Consider the following 22,177-nt stretch of genomic DNA (forward strand, 5'->3'; position numbering starts at 1 on the left):
AGCACTAACTGCTGTACTACGCACTTTAAATACAAAAAATTCTGACTAAATGCCAGTTTAGCTTCAGGCTCCTGTGTTGTTTGCAACCAATTTATCTGGAGGGGAGCTGGTGTGGAAAATCAGTGAATATTTCTGGTATTTCTAGTCCTAGACTCTGTGTAGGGCTTTACTCATTAGTCATGTCTGCGGTATGATTCTGCTCTAGGTATTGGGCTTGTTGAGATAGGAATGAAGAGCTGGAGCTGCTGTCGGGATTACAGTGTTGCTTCCTGCAGTAATTGGCTTGGTAAAGCTTTGGAAACTGAAGTATCTCCAACTTTATCCAGATGTATTTTTGTCCTTGGCTTGAGGTTTTTCAAATTGATCTCTTTATACAAGAGTTGATTGACTAGTCTGGGATCAATTTTGCTGTGAATTTTAGCTACAGAGCTGCCGTGTTGAAATTGATGGTAAATTTTGTCAACTAGAAGAGTGTCTAGCAGCAAGCTGTTTTTTTGGTTTAAAGAAAAAGATGTTCTGCCTGAGAGTCACCACTGCTTCCCTGCTGTCTGGAAGACCTAGAATAACTTTCACGAATCCCTGAGCTACCAGCCACTGCTGGGAGCAAACAGGTGCCTCCATAGGCAGATGACTTTGCACTCTGTGAGCTGCCACCACATTTGCTTGCAAGAAAAGTTCTGTGGCAATGAGGCTTTGCTGCCTCTGAAAAAGTGAGCCTTGTGTTACGGTGCAGGCTGTCGTCACTGCAGTCAGCTTTTCAGGTGAGTTAGCTGAGCTAGCCCAAGAGTTCAGCGCCTTCCTGAGGGGTAAGCAATCTGAATTGGAGCTGTTGCTCTAAAAAGCAGAGATTACTGATTCAATTCAGAAAACTCTACATGTGGGACTGAGAAACACTAAGAAACTGGAGGTGTTTCCTCATTACAACTTTTATTTCATATAAATAATCCCTCTACATCAGATTTTTCAACTTTTCAGTCCTTTCACTGTAAAGAAGAAACAGCTAGCCACAGTTTTCTGAAAAATTGCAATCCAGGCGCCAACCAAAGTGCATTTGAGCAAAGTGTTAATAAGCAGGGAAAAAATTACACTGAGAACAGGCACAATCTGTACAGTCCCATCCTTGGAGCTTGGTACAGACTCAGTCCTTCCTAGGCACCATTAAGTGCAAAGTTACTTGGATTTGCAGGAGAAAAAGGAGGGATTGGAGGAAAAGTGACATTTTTCCTTTCAAAAAGGGGTCTAGGGTGAGAAGATACAGCAAGAATTGCAGTTGGCCCAGTACTTGGCGATAGAGATAAAAACCCAGGGGCTGTGTAAAAGTTTCTGCCTGGCTGCGTGTCCAACTGCTGCCGAGGTACAACAAGCTCTTGATCTGAGACTGTATTTTGCACGGACCGTGAGGCAAGCCGGTTCCTGATCTGTGCTGGTAATGACTCAGTCTGACTGGACCAAGACTGAGGTCAGTGACCTGATGTAAAAAAATAATAATAAATTAAACAATAGTAAGCTGGTTTTTGAGCCAGTCAGATAAGGAAAAATCAGCCTTTAATAGTGATGGAGAATCTCCAGGACCTGGAGCAGTTTTACAATCTGGCTTTTATCTATCTGTTCTTTATCTGTTGGGTAAGTCCAAATAAACTCAGTCTGGGCTTTAGTGGGATGAAGATGTTCCTACAGATAAAACATGAAAGCTGCCCACTGTTTCTCAGTAATACCTAGTCTGAAGCCAGTAAACTCTCCTGAATTTGGCACAGGGAGGAAATTCTCAGGCTTGTCCTTCATGAGATGGGTGCTGTGGGTCTAAGTTATGTGGAAAACCAAAATGTTTATCTGTGCAAATATTAGTTTATTAAAACCGTACAGTATTTCTGTCCACACATGCCAACCTTATCACCAAGGCGGTCTGCCATTTTGGTTAGCGAATGCATCCTGCAATGAAATCCAATAAATCTCCACACATACCTGTCTGCATGTACGTTTACTCCCGCATCAAGTCTTAGAGCCGTGCTTCAAAATGAGGGCAATATCTTTCAGCAGTCAGAAATTACGTTGTGTTACTCCTTGTGCCTGCCTCCTGAACTGGTAGCTGTATTTCAGCTAGGTCCTAGGTCCTGGTCAAAACGTCTGCATGGCAGCTTCCAGAGGAACTGCTGCCCTCTTATTGAAGCACAAGGCTATGAAAGGCACAACCAGAAAGGTGAAAGCATTTGCTAGGAAGCCTTAGACCTCCGGCTCCAATTTGGCCTGGGTTCTGCTGCCAACTCCTTTGTGCAGTGTGGTGGAGAAGGAAGATTGTTGCATTTGTGCGGTCCTTCTCCTTGCCCTGCTTGGCACAGAGAGCTGCAAGTATCTCCAGTGCTTGTAGCCTTCCTGGTGTTCCCAGGTGGGCATGGTGTTTCAGTGAGCTGCCCACATGCCTGCTCAATCTAGCAGCCACCTTCCTCAGAAAAAAGCACAGTCTCCTGATGTGCAGATTCAGCCACCGCTGCTTCTGCCTTACTACATCTAACGGGAGGAGGAAGGCAAGCTCTTTGGGGATGAGATGCTGTGGGTGACGTGTGCTCGTCAAAAGCACCTGCACCCCCCAGTCTAACTGAAGAACTCCATCCCCTTTGTGCCCCATGGCCCAGGCAACTGCTCTACATCTCTGCCAACACTTCATCCACATACAAACCCCTAGTACAAGAGCTGCTCTGAACACTACTTTTTCATCCACCTACTGAACTACAATGGAACACCTCTCACCCTGTCTCCCAATGCTCTGTCAGCCGCCTGCTCTCTGCCCAGCAGCGAGGGAGAGCTCGCACAGCCCCGGCTGCCCTCCTGGCACATGCAGTTCCCTACCAGCATCTGGGGGGAGGAAATGGGTGCTGTGCCCAGAAACCTAAATCTTAACTTTAAACAGAATTAGTTATTAAATAAAATAAAGTGCATCCGGTAGACATTTCATGGGCTTGCCACACAGCTGCAATATAGGCAAAACAAATACAAAAGATTAAGTGATGGTGTTTCTTGGTAGGTTGGGAGTGTGTATCCTTCCCTGTCCTTTGGCATATGGTGAGGAAAGGGTGATGCCAAAGCAGGGAGTGGGGGTGGTGATGGGGGACCCCACACGTGAACAGGTGCTAAAGGGCACAGGGCAGGTGCTGAAAGCTGATTTCATAGAAGGTAAAAGAGTGAGGATGAGCTTGTGCTCCTCTTCTCTTCTCATCCACCACCTTCAGCACGTTATCCTGTGAAACAAGAGCAGAGACAGCAGTGGGATTAGCAGTCTTTAGGGAACTGCTGAGCAGTAAATGAAAAATGTCTGCTGAGTTTCAGCCTGACCTGCCTGCACGGCTGGGGCTGCCTGGGAGGTACCACGGCAACATCACCCGGATCTGCCCTGCCAAATCTGATGGGAGCAACAGGGGCTCTGCGGCCCAGGGGGTGAACGGAACGTACCGCTCCAGATGAAACACACTCCCAATCCTCCTCTGGGTTAGATAAGACTACTTGACTCCTCATCTCCAGAACAACAATCTTTACATGGTTTTGTGCTGGAGCAACAAGAGGAGGGGCTGATGTTGGGCAGGGCTTTGTGGTCCTCATGTTCGCCAAGAGCAGAAGGGTGTACCAGCTTTTCTCTGGTGAAAAAACTAACCCATGAGTGGAGCCTGCTGTCCTGTAGCTGCCTGCAGACCCAGATATGTTGATTTTAATTGGGAAAGGCAGACTTTTTTTTTTTTTTTCCTTCTAGTTGCCAGATATTATGGTACTGCTCAGAACTGCTGAGCTGGCATTTTCCTGCATCCATGTTTAAATCCACAGATCTGCCTTTTGCTGATGCAGATTTCAGTACTCAAAGCTCCCAAGAAAGGGCAGAGGGGGGATATAAAAAGAAAAACAGATTAAATACGATGAAGGCAGGAGAGGCAATAGTAAGCTAGGAAGGAATCATTTAAGGACACAGCCACAGATAAGGGACTGCACTGAAGTCATGTGATGGTACTGAAATAATCGATGCAATGTACAGCTGAGAGGAGATCCCAAGACTGTCACTGGAGACATTTTTCATTGTCCTGTATGTGTGCGACCGACAGGCTTGGCCGTATCCTGCTGTCGAGGGGCTGCTCAGTGCTGCAGCAGCTCACTTCTGGGATTTAATGCTTCTAGGGAGGGCCAGGAAGCAGATTTTCAGAGTTGCACTTGGTGGTTCAAATACCGTAAAATAATCTGTTTGACAAGTCTGAACTGACTCCAGAGCTAGCTCTGTTTATTGTTAATCTATTTTTTTATTCACGGATTCAGAAGTCTCTTTGACAGCCCTGTGCTATTAGTGCTGGTTGACAATTCTCCTTCCTGTTTTGCAGTATTATCCTTTCCATACAGACACCTTTCTGTGCATGAGTGAGTCTTTACAGCCAAGACACTGGTGGGCTTTAAAGTCAATATTTCTCTTAGTATTTAGACATAATGATTAGCATTTCTCTCATTTCACACTGTATCCTCTTTTCCATGCATAACTCAAGGGCCGGTCAGAGATCTAGCAAGCTCTGTGCTGTTGTGAGTCTGGGCTCCGGGGAGCGATGCGGCTGTGCGCTGCCTCAGACTCTGCCACCAGCAGCGAGGGGATGCAGTGCCAGATTTCCCTCCCTGTGTCAGCGTCACAAGAGAGGATCCATGCGGATCGCTGGGGGTCTCTCCGAGGCCCCACCTGCCTCCCAGGTCCCAGCCTGACAGAGCCTGGCTGGACGTGGGACGTCACCAGGATGACTTTCACAGCCAAGCCAACGGTCCACTGCGGGACCTAGTGGTTAAATTTCATGCTGTGGCGTGGATGTACATGCAGTCCCTGAGGAGTGCAGCGGGATGTAGCTGATGAAGTCAGGCAATTTGGCCCTTCTTCCTTCAGCTGAGATTAGTGCTATCCATCCTCTGCTTGGGTTGGAAGACACTGTGTTGGGTCTCTCCTGGGGCAACTCCAGAGTTCCCAGAGACAGTTTTGTTCTTGGTGGGCCACACAGACAGTCTCATGAAATACTACAAGGCAAACTGAGACGTGACATGTAAGGACCATCTGTTAGACATCATCATACCAGATTTTCTCACTTAGCTTTTTAAAAATTGATATATATATCTGCTGTTCCAGAATACACTGTAAGGCCAGAAAAAAAGACCAGTAAGATGATGAGACATCTACCTAGCACTGGACATCCCCCAGTTACTTCCCATTTGAATTAGAACTGATTTATTTAAGGGGAAAAAAAACCCTAATCCTGTCTAGATTTGCCACTGGTAGTAAAATTATCACTGCAATCCTTGATGAGTTTAAATATGTAACGAGAGTCTTTGGTGGAGATTCCTTTTGGAGTGGTTTAAGATACTGTGACTCGCGAGGGTCTGTCCGTTCCTTCTCAACAGCATAGCTGGCAGACAGGAGGATGTGCCTGTGCCCCCTGGCACGGCAGGCCACAATGCGGTACGTTGATCTCCTTTTCACAGGGGGCTTACATTAAGAGGGTTAACACAGTGGCGGGGGTATGGGCACATGCTCCCTCTGCCAGCTCTGTGATAACAGCAACAACTGCAGGCTACACAAGCAGCTACAGGAACAGCTTTGCCTGCCAGGGCCCCAGATTACGCTGAGACTCGTGAGGCTTCAGTAAGTGCAGCCCTGAGGAAGCACAGGCGCGCCAACGACTCGCTTTGGCCTTTGACTCAGCATTAACAGCTTCTAATGGTTCCTTCTCAAGTCACCCTGACAAACCAAGGAAGAGACAGAACCTCTTGCAAAGTGCTGGAGAGATTTAGGAGTAAAAAGCCTCCATTTCCAGATGGGATGCGTGCACTAATTCTGGGTGTCAGCGAAAGCATCTGCTTTGACAGTGCTCACCAACTTTGATGGGCGCATACACAACTTTGCCATCAAATTCATCCTGTTGCTGCCACCAGCACCGCGTTACCTCATCCCTGCCCGAGCACGCTGCTCAGGCCAGCCTCGAAGCTGCCCAGAGTCCCTGCTTCAACCACAGCATGCTTCCAAGTCACCTGTCTTCTGACAGGTAGCAACCTTTTTCTAATTTTCCCATATTTATTCTTGAGCTTCCTCAATACATTGATTCTTGCACCAGCACTGTTTTCTGGCTTGAATGTTTCTTCTCCTTTGCTGGTGTCTACTACCCCACTGTATCTGTACGGAGATCACAACTCCATCCCTTTCTGCCTTCATTTTGCTAGACTAAACAATTCCCTGAACACCCCTGGAGTCCTTCCCTGAGTTTCTTCAGTCCGAGTACATTTCTCTTGAACCATTCCCCATGTTTTCCAAAGTTAACAGTATTTTCCCACATCGTGCCACAGGAAGGGCTTTCCACCACTCCAGAGGTATGGAGCTAACTGTGTCAAGTCCTGTATTAAGCCATGACACTCCCTAATTCTGCATCAGGACTAAACTCCCTGCTTTGGTGGTAAGCGGTACTAAGATGTGCTCTGGGAAGCTGAAATGCCCAGAGCATGACGATGGGCTCCAGAAAGTGGTGTGGGCTGCAGGAAGGACCGGGGAGGCCAATGCTATTCATGGCAAGCCCTTGAGACCTCACCCTGCCAATCCCAGGCCAGCTTCCAAGGCATAACAGCAGATGGTGTCTTCTTGTCTCTTGAACCTTGGGGAAACCGGTATGTTCCTTGGTAGCTCCGTAACTATTGAGAAGTGTTGGTTTCTCCTTGTACTTCTTCCTGCACCAACCTTTGGCACTGGTTTGCATCAGAAAGCTGACCTCTTCTGACCCCCTCAATCCTGCAGCACACAGGCCCTGCCTGCCCCACTCCTGTTTACGTCAGCCAGAGCTGCAAGGTCAGATCCCTGGAGCTGCTCTGGAAAACTACCCCCAGCTGCATTTTCTCTAAAGATGTTAAGATTAATTTTCTCAAGAGAATTCAGGGAAAAGCTTCTGTGGTTTTTGTGTATCGTTTACTTCTCTGGGACTTGTTGGATATCCTCCAGGGATTCCAGTCCTGCACTTCGGGTAAATATTTATTCCTTGTTATTTGAAGCAAAGGATGAAAGCCCCACCACACTCTCTGCACAGCATCTCCAACTGGTTTGAAGGTGCTGGAGATTTTTAGTGCCATAAATAGACATTAGCAGTGGAAACTGTGAAACCCACATAGCGGCTACTTCCTGCAAGGAGCTGCTGTTCTGCAGAAATGATGAGCAGCACCTGTGGTGGGGAGTTAGATCTGCACATTAATGTCTGTGGGACATGAGCCCCACAAAGCCCAAGAGCAGGGCAGGTGGAGAGCATACTACTACCACTGATGGCTGATGTTTGCTGCTGCTGCAGGTACCTGCTCTGCTTTGGGACATGCAACATCCATGAACAGAGGGCACATCCCTGGCACCAGGTGAAGTGGCCTGGTACAGGATTTTCTGATGGATGGAAATTCCACAGGATGAACTTTTTAATGGTATGATATTTTTACATTCCTCTCGAGGTTGTCTTTTGCAAAATCACGCCATCTGTTTCAACACTGATTTGCCAAAAATTGCACCGTATCAAAACTGAATCACCAGTATTTAAAAACATAACATTAAAATCTTCTGTTTTGAAAAGGTTTAACGAGGGCTTCACTTTGGGTTTATGAAATAAAAAACGTTGAAGCAGACACATTTCTGGTACATGCATGGCATGTGTCAAATGTGTATTTTTCACAGGAAAAAAAAAAAAAAAACCTCACTGGGAAGTTACCTGCTACCTCCTGGTAGGAAATTATTAAACCGTCCTGATAACCCATGATGGTGCATCCCTCCAGATGCTTCTCCTTAAGGCCAGTCATATCTCATGTGGCTCTCAGATACAATAATCATGTTCCCCTTTTTGCTACGAACTCCCTGTTCTCCAAGACAGTAGTCATTCACACTCTGTGTAATTTGGATTCTTGGCACAGACTCGCTCGTGTTTTCTACCAGGCACTTCAGGGCACTCCCTGGTATAATGGTTACATGGACACAGAACACAGTAAAGGTTTCCAGCTGGCCTGGGTTTACCAGGACAGAGCTGCTGGTACCTCCTGGAAGCTTGCCTAACAACAACCCATTCACCTTGCCACGTTAACACCTTCATCTACAGAGAACTTGTGTGACAATTGTTCACACGCCACAGGGTGAAAACCACCCCCTCCTTCCCCTGCTGCAGTGGGATAATCTTGTAATTGTGTTGGCCTGATGTCAGATCAATACAGTTAAGCACCGACATCTGCATTTCAGTGTAAGCATCGACAGTTAAAAACTATACACGAGGCACCAGCCCACAGCCTCTTAACTGGATTAAGGGCCATTCACTCAGGACTAGCTGTTCCTTAAAGATTATACTCACATGGTGAGAGGAAGCAAATAATTAAGGTCGTTTGGGCACCTGAATTCACAGTACTAGGCACTAAAGGAATAAATAAACTTTTAATTTTACATTCTAACAAAAAAAATGCAGCTCTTTGTTTAGTGCTTGATCTTGGTTTTTCAGCTTCCCAAATGATGCTCTTTTCCTGGTTCTTGCTAAGCCTAGTTCTGCCCAATAACGCTGCACTTTTTATTAGATAGGCTGAAAAAGGCAAAATGATTCGCCTGCCACATGCGGCTACATTCATGAAAGGACTCCAGCGGAGGTAGCAATGCTTCCCTCGAGGATGGCCACACCTATTAAATCCCTCTGTGGCCACATGCAATGGCTTTGCTGAACACAATTTCCTATGGGCTGCACTTCAGGCAATCCTCGCTCTAGAGCATCATCTGGAGCCAGCTGCAGGCATCAGGCTCAATAAGCCAAAAAACCCAAATAGGAAAACCCTGCCAGGGATTCAAACACACCTCAAATAGGGGCAATCCTAAGAGATCTGGTTCCAAAGAATTGCTGTGAAACAACACTTCAGGGAGAATTACACGAAGATAAAGTAGAGCTTTGCAGCTTTTTATACGTACCGTGGTCTAAAACTGATCTGTCTGTAGAGCACTAGGAAACAGAAGCCAAGGGAGAAGGGAAGTGACTGTTACCAGCCGGTGGTTATTTATGACTGCCATCTGTGTCATTATGCAGCCTGTCATGTTGATTTGGGAACTTCAAAGCAACAGCAGGAATAGACACGAGACCTTTTTGCTCCAAACAGACTGACAACTTAACTGACCTGAGCCAAATGAGCTTTTGCTTTTTTGGTTGTTGTTGTTGTCGTCATTACTGCTATTTTGTGGCTCCTAGGAGCCCTGCTGTCAAGCCATGCAGATGAACTGCTCTTGTTCTGAGCTAGTGCTAGAGAAATCCAGGTCTTGTGGTTTTTTTATCTGCCAAGGGATGTTCCTGACAAATTGGACACAGGGATTAGACAGTTAAAGACAGGTCTCTTTGTCTTCCTCTTGGCTCTTCTCCTCACTACAAATAAATCATGGCAGAATTCACTCTGTCTGCAAATGATCTTGTTTGGGAAAGCCAACGCTGATAGTGGCCTGTTACTGGTACAAAGGGAGAGGTCAAATTGCTTTGTGGTGACTTCAGCAGACAGGAGGTGACAATGATGCCCTAGAACATCATTAAAGACTAACAGCCAAGCAGCACTCATGCACTTATTCTCTAAATGATCTTGCAGTTGATGGAATGAAAAACAAAAAAAAACCCAACCAAACAAAAAAAAAAAAAAAACAAACAAAAAAAAACCAAACCAAAACTCATTGTTGAGATGGGAGACACAGAAACTGCTGTACTAGCTCACCCTGGCACCTCCATGGGTGCCCCACCAGCAAGGAAGTCCCAGGCAAAGTGCAAGAAACCTTCAGATGAAATAGTCTCAGACCGGTGTGCTCAGAGAGGATAAGTCATTATGTCTTTGCTGTGAATTAGTGATTGGTGATTGCACTAAGGACTAAAAAGAATGAGAACACATTCTCTCGGTGTAAGATCTGATGTAGCTGTGCCTATCCCTGTGATCCTAACACAGGTCAGCGCTGCCACTTTTGGTTAAAGGTTGACTGTCCCCACGGGACCTGCCATCCATATCCTGCACAGGGCTCCCCTGAAATCTGGAGCATCTCCTAAATTACAGGAAATAACAATCCCAGAAAGTATCCTGCTTTAATTTGCCTGCATCAAAATCTGATGCTGAGTGCATAGTTTAGACACACCTGGAAACTCAAACTGTTTGGGAAAGAGAGGAAAGCGAGGCAGGAACATGCTCTCTTGTGGGGCACAGCCAGGCAAGGCAAAATGAGCACTGCAGGTAGGAAGGAGACAGATGGGAAGGCAGGCAGGGTGAAATGGTGGAGGGCAACCGGGACACTGGTCAACCCCTCATTTCCCCTGGCATCACTACACTTGGTGTTTCCCAAGCAAGACAGCAACACCAGCCTCAAGTTCCAGTTTAGCCAAGCAGATGCCTCAGGGCTTAAATGCAAACACCAGGTTAAGCCACCTCTCTTCTCCAAGACACAAGGCTATGTTTGTAATTACGCCTGCCGTAATGAATTCAGTGAGGAGTGATGGAGCCAAGAGCCACGCTGAAGTGGACTTAGGGCCCTATTACCAAACCGTAGGAATCTCCATTGCGGAGATGAAAATGGACTACTGTAATTTATTGTTTCCTCTTAGTTGGTGTCTAATTAAAGTTATCCTGAGTGAGAAAAGTAGTTATTAATTCCTTCATCCTCTACGTTGGACGGATTTTGGTAGATTGGAGAGGCATGGCCTGGACAGTAAACTCCTGCTTTATGCATCCAGGTGTCTCTTAACATTTTCCTAAATGCTGTTGTAATTAATTTCCCTCACTTGAAGGAAGTTTAGTTCAACCACAGAACTAGCTCCTTCTGGTTCTTGGTGTTTTGTCTTTTTTAAATAGCTGTAACACTTGCGCTTCTCCATGCCTTTTGTATAGTATTGGATTATAGTGAAAGTCTTTGTTAGCAGCTTAACTGCTTCATCCCTAAGCTCATTTGTACCTCTGGGATGAATACTAAGCAATACTTGGTGACAAGCTGCTGGGTCAGGGTCTGAAGAAAAGCCTGCTGGAATCAGGGAAAGGCACTTGGTGGGGGTGATCTGCCTGCCTCTCTTTGAGCAGCTAATTGCCTGAAGTGCCAATTTACAGAATATGGCTGCTGCCTCTCTCCTTAAGGGATAGAGCCAGGAGTATCCTGCGAGCAATTCAGGTGTTAGGGAAGCTGGATTACATTCTGGAAATACTCGTCTCTTTCCTTTGAAGAGAAATGAAGCCCAGATTTAAAGTTAGGTGCCTCTCTGCTCAGCCTGAGTTAGGTGAATTGCAACCTTCCTGCCTAACCCCGTGGTAGAATAACACCCTGACTTCCTTGTCTGATCTAGCACCTGGGGGTATGATATCCCGATCTCTGTGGGACATTGCCTGGAAAAAACATGTCTTGCAAAGGTAACTGCCAAAAAGCCCTTACACTCTCTTCTTGCCCCTTCCTCCAAATTTCTACCCTACTTTTCTGCCTCACATACTTCGTTCTTTCTCCTGGCTTTTCTTGTTCTGCACTTCCCTTTGCAGGAGTAACTTCTTTCCTTCAGTAAAACCTGGAGCACTGCTACGTAACCAAAACTGTCCTTCCTCCTTTTTGTTTGGTTTATGGGCCTTTTCAACAGGAACCTTCTCACCCTTGGTATTTATACACTGCCTTGCACATTAGTGTTACCACGTGTATAATTCGAAGTGTAGCACTCACAGATCCTGTGCTGGGAAGAGAATCCCACGTGCAGTTGACCTTCTTCAAACTACTGTCCATGAGGTAGTTTTGGGAAAGGGACCACACTGACCTCAAGTTATTCTAGTGATCACCCCAGAGACAGAAATAAATTCATCCCACTACCCTTTACAAGGTTATCCCTTCCCAGGAACCGTTTCAGTCTGTGCCCTAATGCACATTATCAACCAGACTCAGCAGTCCGGTTTTCTATTCAAGTTTTCCTGTCTGACTTTCCATTGTTTCCCCATCCGCTCCAGGGCAAGTCTTTGTGAGGCACAGATTTAAACTACCTGAGGGATCCATATCACTGTTAGTGAACATTTCTGGATAGTTACCTGGTATGATGCCATTATGGCCACAGAAAATGCAGTTGTGGACCTGTACTATGGCTGAGAGCATTAATGGGGGATAACACACCATGGGGAGTGGGGTCAGGAACTCACCTTCTGCCTCAGGCAAGCTGGTGCAACCTTTGCTAGTTGGGAGTGTCCCCACTGTCTTTGTCCTTGCAGTCCTCAGGCTGGTCTCCTTCCCTGGACTGTGATTTTGCTGTGTCCTGCTCAGATACAACAGTCTTGTCAGAGTTGGCTTTCCCTGGGTGCAAAGGCTCTCCTCTGTGTTCAGTGCCTTCAGCATCTTCACCTCCTTTCAGTGCAAGTGTCTGCCCCTGAAGGGCAGTGTTTTGGGTCATTTCCTCCCCTCTTTTTCTCACCAGCTGTCCTTGACCTGCATCCAGTCTGTCTCCTGCTGCTCTGTCCAGCTTTCCTCCATGGCTGTTTGAAGAGTCCTCAGTGGACTGTTGCTCTGAGGCTGTGTTTTTCTCTAAGCCAGCTCCGTCTAAATTCGAGCCCACGGGCAATGACAAGGTCTCCTCACTGCCATGCCCGGTGGCTTGCACAGTGCTTGGGAGGCTGTTCTGTGAAGCAGTGCTGTTAGTGCTCTCCTTCTCCTGGGCGATGTCAGCAGTGCCAGGCTTCCCACTGGCATCTTCCCCAGCGCTTTCCTTACTTGGCTTGAGCCCTGGCTCTGAGTCACCTGTGCTGGCCACAGACACCTCCACGCCAAAGCCCTTCACTCCTCTCTGCTCCTCCTTCTGGCCATTGTAGGCAGACTGGACCTTTCCACTTCGTAGCCTTTGTGATGAGGAGGCCCCATGATCTTGGGGGCTTGGCTGTTTCACCTTCTCCTCCAGCTCAGCAGTGCAGTTCTCTTCCACCCCCTCATCACCTCTGCTCTTCCGCTTGTCCATACCAAGGCTCCTCTGAGAAAAGAAGCAGGTATTTATTTCAGCTTATTAAAATACCAGTATATAGTATTCCTCGTCTATGATGGTTCTTGAAACTTGGGGAAAAATTTGCAGAGGCCATTAGAGGACATGAAATGATGTAGGTGGAGAAGTGTTCAGGGCCCTGAATAAGTGGGGTGGTTGTGCTGACAGAGAGTCAGTGCAAAAAGTGAGGTTGCTCTCACATCATGCCATCTGGAGAGTGCTAACAGGGGGTATGTTTATCCCAAAATAGAGGTCTCCCAGCTCTGCACTGGCTGAGAGCCTCCAACTTTCCTGTCAGTGCATGTTTTGAGAAAAGTCAGCCTTGAACTCATGAACTCACCTGGCTGTCAAGGTCATCCTTCAGAAAAGACATGTCCTCGCCTTCTTTTGCATCCCATCTGTCAAGAAAAAAAAATATCAGAATTTAGGCCTTCAAGCCCTCATATTGCAAAGCCACTCTCCCTGCCTGACACCTGGGTAGGAATTTCTACCAGGGCCATGCATTCCTTGTCTGAGCCCCTGACCAGGCAACGAGAGGCAAAGGTGGCAGACATAACTGGTCCTGTTCCTTTTGGCACCGGCAAAGCAGTCAGCCCATCCTGAGACACTCATCTGAGGCCACTAAATCTTAATGAACTGGTTGTTATAATTCTAAATGTAATGAAAACATAAAATCCAATTGCCCAAACAGACAGTTGTCATTAGACTAATAAGATATACAGTTTGCTAATGCTGATGTCTGCCAGTGTTGTCTGCTTGCCTGACAGTGCCCAAGTGCCCCAGATCTCCACAACGGCAGACGGTGAAGGATAAAATTGCTTTGAATTAGCTTGGGAGCCTGGGGAGGTGGACATGTGCAAGCAGACTGCAAGAATAGCCATAAGGATCAGACTGAAGATCCAGCTAGCCCAGGCTCTCTTCCCCTCTCAGCATCCCTAGCAGAGGCTTAGGGTAGAGTTTGGAGAGAGGACAAATGTATTTAACACCTCCCCAGTACCCTACCCAGCTTCCAGAAATGTGCAGCTCTGGGATTTCCTGAGCCTGAGATGGTATCTCTCTGTTGAGTCACGCTCAGTAGACAGTCTCTTCCAAGGATTTGTGTAAGTGCATTTTGACCCCATCATAAATTTGCAGCAGCTACAACATCCTGTGTCAAAGAGGGCCACAGCTTAGTTAAAGGGTGCATGACAAACTGCTTTATTTTGCTTGTTCCAGTTTGCTAGGTTGAATATAAATCTGAATTTGCCCATACAGTGCTACTGGTTGGGGAGGGGTCTTAGTAACCCTTACCTTCTTATATGTGTGGCTGCTGAGTTATATCTCACACATAAACATTCTATAAATATACATACATATATATATAATATATACCTATTTCTCCCTGTGCCACACTCTTAAAACACAACATGTGCAAAGGTGTGTGAGATTTAATTCTTCTCTAGACAGACTCTGCTGGGCTTACTGGCCTCCTCATGTGGCAAATTTGGACCAAGATACAAAAAATGAAAATGCGCTTTGAGCTGACTGCAGAGTCAGGCATTTCCAGAGGCAAATGTGTTACAGTGACCCCATGTGCCCTTGTGAAAATTGTGTGGGAATTACCATCACAGGCTGCACCATATTATCACACTAAACTGCTTCACACTGTCTTTTTTTCTAGTGAAGTCCTTAGGGCAGATGAACTGCATTTGCAAGCACCTCAAGGCTCTCTCAGAGTGCAGAGCTGGGTACAGCACCCTTAGTAAGCCGGAGGACGAAGCAGCTTGGAGCAGTCCTACAGGGCTTAGAGCCAGAGCCAGCACCCCAGCCACAGCCAGGGAGGTCTTCTCCCAAATACCAGGTAGGTCCCCACCACCAGCTGTTCCAGCTCAAAGAGCAAAAGGGCCCCTTTTCTTGGAAGTAGCCCCCACCAGTGGGGTTGTATTTTCAGTGCCACCCTGCAAAAGCTCTGACTTTCAGGCTGTATGGGCAAAGCTCATCACACACAGTCAACCATGTTAAATGTCAGCATGGGCTGCCCTCGTGCTCAATTCTGCTCTGCACTCAGCATTGGTGCTGGTGGGACCAGTGACTGCTTTCCCCAGACAGATAGCTAAACAGAAGAATGACTTGCTGACTGCAGGTTTCTGCCTCTCCCTGCTCTGTCTGCTCTACCACTGCACGTTTCCTGCAGAGCCAGCCTGGAACAGACCACCCCCACAGGTCTAAACACAGCCAAAACTAGCTAGACAGCAATTTTGAAATATTCAGCATCTCCACCTGGCATGTTCCTCCTCCCCATCATTACCACTAACACACCAGTATGTTATTAACCACTAATGTGCAATGAAAATACTCAGCACATACCCTAGCATGGCTAGTGCTATCCATGGGAACTTGCCTCCAAATTCTTTATGGGGTAAGATGCTGCTGGAAGTCACCACCAGATGCTCCAAATGGGTCTTGCCACTGCTGTTGGGTTGCTTGGGCTTAAGTGGGAGAGGAGTCTCTAAGTGATAAAGGGCAGCTAGGAGTGAGGGTAAGGAACATTCAGCACCCCAAAGGCTCCCTGAGCTGAGGTTTGAAACAAGAGGAAAAGCCTCAGGAATGGCTCTTCCCAAAGAGAAGCAGTAGAGCAAAGGATGCTCTTCCAGTTTCAGAGACCACAGTCACAGGATCCCTTCTAGATCAACAGATGACACAGAAGATGCATTGAAGAGGAGATAAGAAAAATAAAAGTCCACAAGGTGAGATGGATGGACAGAAGGAGAGCTATTCTAAAGTGATTCTGGCAGGATGAAGCAGTTGGATGGTGCTGAGGGGGGTGTCCGTGCTGCAGCAGGAAAAGGTTTGGCTTCCTCATTTCCCGTGATTTTCCCAGTTCCACAGGTGAAAGGCAAGGATTTTATGGCATGATTCCACATTGCAGCTACTCACATCAGTAGTTTTTAAGATACTTCTTCCTAGTTTTGAATAAGTATATAAATATGAAGTACAGCAAACAAGACTGAAAAAATAAATCAGGACACCTCCTACCCCCATTTCTAATGGAGGATGTTCAGGGAAGAGTACGATCTACTGTTTCACTGTGAGGTAAAATGAGGAAAAAAATAAAAAGTACCAGAATATACTATTGTCTCCACAGAGACATTCTTTATAAGATTTTATAATTTCATCAGCAAGAGCATTTAGGCATCTAAACAGGATTCTAGCACCAGCCATTTTGGGGCCTTAAAGCCTTTAAATGGATATGAATAATATCCTGATTGAACTCAGCAGCCCTAGAGGAGTTTGATGCACTAAAAAGCCTGCAAGCCTCTGCACTGGAGGCAGAAATGTACTGGAAAACGTACCTTCTCAGCTTGTTGTGAGAAAAGAAACACGCTGTGGAAGCCCATGACAAGCCAGGCATCCTCTCTGCAACACATCCTCCCTGCAACGCATCCTCTGGGCCTCCCAACAGAAGGTGCTAAACCTCGCTGTGTGATCTGTCTAGCTGACCTTCCCCTCTCTCCAGATAAAAAATGCATCCCAGAAACTGTCACTTTGAACCGGTCGACATTGCTGGCATGCTTGGACTCTGCTGTGCTTCAGGCAGGCATGTCCAAGGCATGAGGGATCTTAAGTCTGCTGGACCCACTGCATAAATCTCCTGCTAATGGGGGGAGGTGAGAAAAGCAAGGGAATAACACTGTTATTGCAGCAGGTAGATGTGCTGATACCCAGGTGTTGCCCTACTCAGTTTGAAGCCGTGCCGGCTGTCCTAGCTGCTGGCAGAGGAGGTGCCTTCAGTGACCTATCCAGGCTCTGGAGCAGACAAGGCACACAGAGACCACTGCAGGATGAGCCTCCAAGGGCCACTAACGAGGGGCAGCTCTATGAGATATCATCAAACAGCACTCCAAGCCATCAGAGGCTCTGAGGCAGTCTGTACAAAGCATTAAATCCCAGACTAACGTTATTCCTTTGAATTTCTGCCATAAGACAGCTAGCCAAGGCATTCCTTCTAGGCATGGCTCAGAACTCAGCATAGAAGGAAAAAGTGGCTTAAGACCCCGTTAGGATTTCTGGAAAGTAGTCGGCATCTGCCTGTCGCAGGCATGCTTTGGGGTATAAGTCATGCTTTGCTGAGGAAGAGAACTGGAGACAGGGGAGTGGGCAGGCTCCCATCCCTTCCCCTGGGCCGGACCAGAGCAGAGATGGAGCCTGAGGCAGGACCCGAGCGCAGGCATTTGAACACAGGCCATGGCATGGAGGTAGCAGATCGTAGTGCGATCCGTCCGCCTGCTCTGCCTATAAAAGGGAAGCAACAAACTCTCCGTCCATTTCAAGAAGCCGCTCAGAATCAACACTGCTCTTTCATGTACAGTCTGCTTGCAGCACACATTTAACAAGCCACATGCATCTGAATTGTACAGCTAACATGTCCACTGAGCAGCAAAGAATAACTGCATTTGGATTAAACTTTAAGATGAGGCACTGGAAAGCATGAGGTTGATCATGTCATCAGGTCTTTCTAACATCATCATTATTTTCTAAAGGTTTTTTTAATATTTTGCTGCTTGGGAGAAAGAACAGGGGTGGGCCACATCTGGATGAGCTAACTCGCTGATCCCACACCTTATCCTGCTCCTCCCTGAAGGGAACATCCCAGCTCCCATGGTGAGACAAGATGCACGTGGCCAACAGCTGAAGAAGTGACCAGAATAAAACATTTGCACCACCTCATGAAGCTCCCAGGGCAGCCTCCTCTGCGCCTTCCTACATCCCCAGGCCCTGAGGTACAGGGAAACAAGACTCCAGTAGGAAGGAGGGAGAAAGGAAGAAAATCATCTCTGCAGTGGGTATAACTCACGTTCCCAGCCAACACCAGTGGAAACCATGAACTGCTTGTTCTGTGCAATTTCTTCCAGCCCTCAGGAGCACTAACATCTCCCTGTCAATGAGACACAATCTGCTCTGCAACAATAATCTGTCCTGTAAACCCTTCTCCAAGCAGAGGGGGATGGCACTAGATGTGTATTTTAAAGGAACAGATGGATCAAAGTCCAAAAGAAAGGTGTCTTAGGAAACAGTGTTCTCTGATTAGCTTAGAGGAGACCCAGACAACCGAGAATAAATGACCCGTTTAAGTTCAGAGGGAAGTGGAGACAGCAGTGCTGCAGCAGTGGCCTACCCCCTGAATCCAGTTGAGCCCAAAACTGGTGTGTGATTTTAGGAAAGCTGTGTTCTGTAAGAAGTGCTATCTTTTAGAAAGGATGATGACCTATAGTCAGGTAATTTGTGGCTGTTTAAAATCCTACAACCAGTGTTGGAGTAGTAGTGTCTGCTCAACAGCTGCCTGTGCTCTAACTACCTATAGTATCAGGTGGAAATATTTTTTCCTCTTGTTCCTCTCCTCCAGTGCAACTGTTGAAGTAATTCCTGTGCATAAATCTTCTTTCTGTGTCTCTCTGTCCACCTCCCTGTCCTCAGTTTTCAGTTCTTCCCTCACAGCCTTCTAGCCTGCCCCTTTTTAAATGTTATCTCCCTCTGTCTAGCTCCCTGTCCATTTTTTAATTCTTCCCTCTCTGCGCTGTAGCCCATCACTTTTTAAATTTTATTTCTGCCTCTCTCTCTGACCAGCTCCCAGTCCTTCTTTTTATTACCACAAATAACCAGATTTCAGTGGCAAACCTCAGATGTGGAAACTCAGATGTGGAACTCCTGAGGGTAGTTGCTGAGGTCTGGGAGTTTGGTTTGGCCCTGATGGGTTGAACAGCAGTGTTCAGCCTGCAGTCTGAAGCCTTCTCAGGTATTTACACAAAGAAAATCTATTGGCGTGCCCATCCCACACATCCTCTGGGAACTCCTGTAATTCTCCGGTGCTGCAGTCAGGGGCTAGGGGAGAGCAAGCATGAGCACAGCTCAGCAGCTTTTCTTTCCCAAGTATATTTTATTGGGGATGGAGCTGAAGAATGGAAAGGGATGGAATGTAGCTTACAAACAAAGCTAACAATTATTTGCATGCTGTTGATCCTATTCTTCATCAATTTATCAGAATTAAATTTCATTTTAAAATATATGATTAACTAACAGGGTTTGGGAAGACAGAAGATAAACCATCTTTACGCTGTAAGTAGATCCCAGTCCACAGCATAATTAGCTGAGAGTTATGGCTGCTCAGGTGCATTTCCTTGAAGCACAGCCACTGGAAACAAAAGCAACATTATAAGATCTTCAGGCTTAATACAGCACCAGGCTCTGCATATTAGACCTGCTACTGTCCTGACAGAGCAGAATCCTGCACACACAGACCCTGCCTAACACTCCTCATTTCAGCCAAGTAACAGCAAGGAGGAGCTGACCTCCAACTAACTAATTTCTTCTGGAAAATGCTGTGAGCACCCCTATGAAGCACATATCTATGCATCTGTTTAACTGCATGGTCATAACTGACCTGGATGGTTGAAGAATGCTAACATTAAATGCTGCTGGAATGGTTTTGTGTCTGGATAAATTAAGAGGCTTGGGGTATTTAGTCAGCTCTTCATCCTTTTGTTGCCTGCTGAAGGGCATGGCAGTTTTGTGAAGACAATCACTGTTATTAAATAGTCAGTGTGGCTCCAGGAAACTGGAGACTGCGCTGAAATGTAATTATGGAGAGCAGTAGGGGAGGGGCAGCCCCTGGGAGGATGTGGGCAAACCTGTAAAATGCACTTAGTTTTGCTGATATACTGAAATTACTTCTGTGCAAATTTCTATATTGCTATGTGCTGCCCACAGCTGGCAGGAGCAGGCCGCTTCCCTCCTCACCAGGTTAGAGATGTTTAAGAAGAGATGTTTAAAAAAAGGCATCTGTACCACAGTATCAATCCTAATCACTATTGGTTCAGCTGGGAAATATCTTGGGAGGTGGCTCTTCCATATCAGCAGAGTGTGGGAGTCAGATAAAATGTGTTCAGAAGCTTGCTGGGACACGTGCCAGGGCTACCCAAACCTGGTCACAGAGTAACCCTGACGCCCCAGGCTGTTCTGCAGAGAGTTGATGCAGTGGGTCCAGACAGCACTGATGCCCCCCACAAGTACCACAAACCCCACTAAGTGAATTCCTGCCAGACATGTTCCCAGATCTGAACAGCTGCCATTGTGGAACAATATCTTTTTTTGTCTGTCCCTCTTCACAATTAGGCAAGGAATGAGACCTGGGCATGCATATTGCAACCACTAGCTGACGGCACTGCTGCCCACCTCCTTACCTTCTGGCTCTGCCAGTCAGTCTGTCCTTTCCTTTGGCTCGGCTGCTCACAGCAGGCACTGTTTTCGGACCAGGATCGCTCACATTCACTCCATGATGTCCTCCGCCTAGAAGATAGGTTGGAAATGCCATGCAAGAGCAAGCAGAACCAGTTGATGGACCACTGAAAGGGCCAACATCATTGTATCATTGGAAAGTACCTCTGGAGCTGTATGCATACTGTCTGTATAGTTTCTAAAGTAGTAAATACAAATTGAGAATTTAGGGATGTTTCTTCTGCATTTTTTATTCCAAATGCCAATTATAACTTTAAATCTTTTTCTTTGGATACAGTCTCTCTTGTGCTGTTCTTGGAAGACTTGTTCTTGTTCTCCCTTGCCACACAGCACAGACTGTACCACACAGCTATGAGAGCGGCCACGTAGTGCGTTCCCAAAAGGCACTCCAAATGTGGGGGAGTGCCTGGAGAGAAATCTCTCCATGAGGGCATATCAGAGGGGCCCACATTTAGTGGGGCAACACGGCCGAGTCATGTGGTTTACTCACCTCTCCCGTCGGGAGGAAAGGACCTGTGCTGGAATTTCCTTGCGTTTCTTCCCCCTGAAAGGACAAAGCAAAGTGTTCATGGAAGTGAGTGAGGTTCTGTCACAGACACACAGAAGAAATTTGGTGTTCAAATAGGGTGTCACAAGGGAAAGCTTTGTTCTGCCAGTCCATCTCCTGAGAAACAGGAGTCATGATGGACTTATGCTAGTAAAGAAGCCAGCATGTGCCACAGGGATCAGAGATGATGTGCTCTGGAATAGGATTGCCTCTCAAACCAGTGTTTGGGAAAGGAGGCAGTGCTGAGCCTCCGTATTGTGTTGTACAAGGTTACAGAAGCCACTGCTCTCCCTGGGAAGGTCAAAAGCACTAGTACCCAGATGCTCAAATCCCATCCCCTGAGCACTCTGCAAAGCAGAGTGGGCTGAGACCCCAACACTGCGCTCAGAGGCGTTTGACCAGGAAAGCAGAGTTTCACAACTGACAGCCACAAGAGCTGCTGTGGCACTGGGATTCGCACGATCGGCATTCACTAGCGTCAGGACAGAGTCTAGGTGTCCCTTGCCAACCTTTCTTATTGCTGGGATTATCCAAGGCTGGCTCCCCATCCTTAACAAAGTCCTCTTCAAACCTGCAGGTTAAAAACAGGCATCGTCAGACCTGACCATTCTCCTCCAGTGTGCAAAAGCGTGGGCAGGAGACCTTGAGACAAAGCAGGCTCCAGCTTTCAGCCCTTCTGCACCTGCCCACTGGCAAATATGTGCAGGTTTATCAGCAGGAGCTGAAACTGCATGCACTAACCAGGAGAAATGAGGCTGTGAGGCAATTCTACCCCAAAGGAGAACCTCTAAAACCACCAGTACTCATACGTATATATTTAATCCTGTGAACACCCAGGAAGCCTATAGATGCCTGCAGTGTAGCTGTGCCACACCCAAATGCAGCTTCCCAAGCCTCCAAACACAGTCTGAAGTAGCTTCAGGACTTGTCATTTTAGATCAGACTTGTTTGGTTGATTTCTAATCTCGCTTGTTTTGTGTTATGGCTTTTCTCTTAAAAATTGGTATGCAGGAAAACAGTAGGGCTCAGAGCTGTCTTGCCAGCAACACTCGGCACCCACTTAAGTTAATTCACCTTTAACTATTGGGGTCTCAGTGACTGCAAATCTATGTATTTGGTCCCATTCCTCAGCCAAAAGATTGTCCCATCTATCTGCCCTGTACAAACTCTTATCAGCAAGCCTATGTAACATTCCCTAACTCCACACACTATCAAAACCTTATCCTGCTGAAGGTGCCAAGTTATCCTCCAAAGCTTTCTAGCTGGTGTGGCCCAGAAGAACAAGCACAGTTAGAGGGACAGTGTTTAAAGCAGGGAAGTGCCAGACCCGATTAAGAGCTCTCCCATATTGCTGTGCCCAGCATTT

The 22,177-nt window shown here is 46.8% G+C and overlaps 1 protein-coding gene across 3 annotated transcripts in view; it reads right to left on the reverse strand.

Moving 5' to 3' along the window:
* Positions 1 to 907: 907 nt before the first annotated feature.
* The window catches only part of CCDC9B (coiled-coil domain containing 9B), a 57,789-nt gene continuing 36,519 nt past the window's right edge, over positions 908 to 22,177 (reverse strand). For all 3 annotated transcript variants that reach the window (XM_032996448.2, XM_032996446.2, XM_032996447.2), the window contains 6 exons: positions 21,321 to 21,382; positions 20,755 to 20,808; positions 20,210 to 20,315; positions 13,333 to 13,390; positions 12,166 to 12,983; positions 908 to 3,233 (listed from right to left, as the gene is read on the reverse strand). In XM_032996448.2, coding sequence (XP_032852339.2) covers positions 12,198 to 12,983; positions 13,333 to 13,390; positions 20,210 to 20,315; positions 20,755 to 20,808; positions 21,321 to 21,382 — 1,066 coding nt within the window. In that variant the 3' untranslated portion in view covers positions 908 to 3,233; positions 12,166 to 12,197. The remainder of the gene's footprint in view (positions 3,234 to 12,165; positions 12,984 to 13,332; positions 13,391 to 20,209; positions 20,316 to 20,754; positions 20,809 to 21,320; positions 21,383 to 22,177) is intronic.

This window comes from Tyto alba, unplaced genomic scaffold, assembly GCF_018691265.1.
Source record: "Tyto alba isolate M040663 unplaced genomic scaffold, T.alba_DEE_v4.0 Super-Scaffold_8, whole genome shotgun sequence".
Taxonomy (NCBI): domain Eukaryota; kingdom Metazoa; phylum Chordata; class Aves; order Strigiformes; family Tytonidae; genus Tyto; species Tyto alba.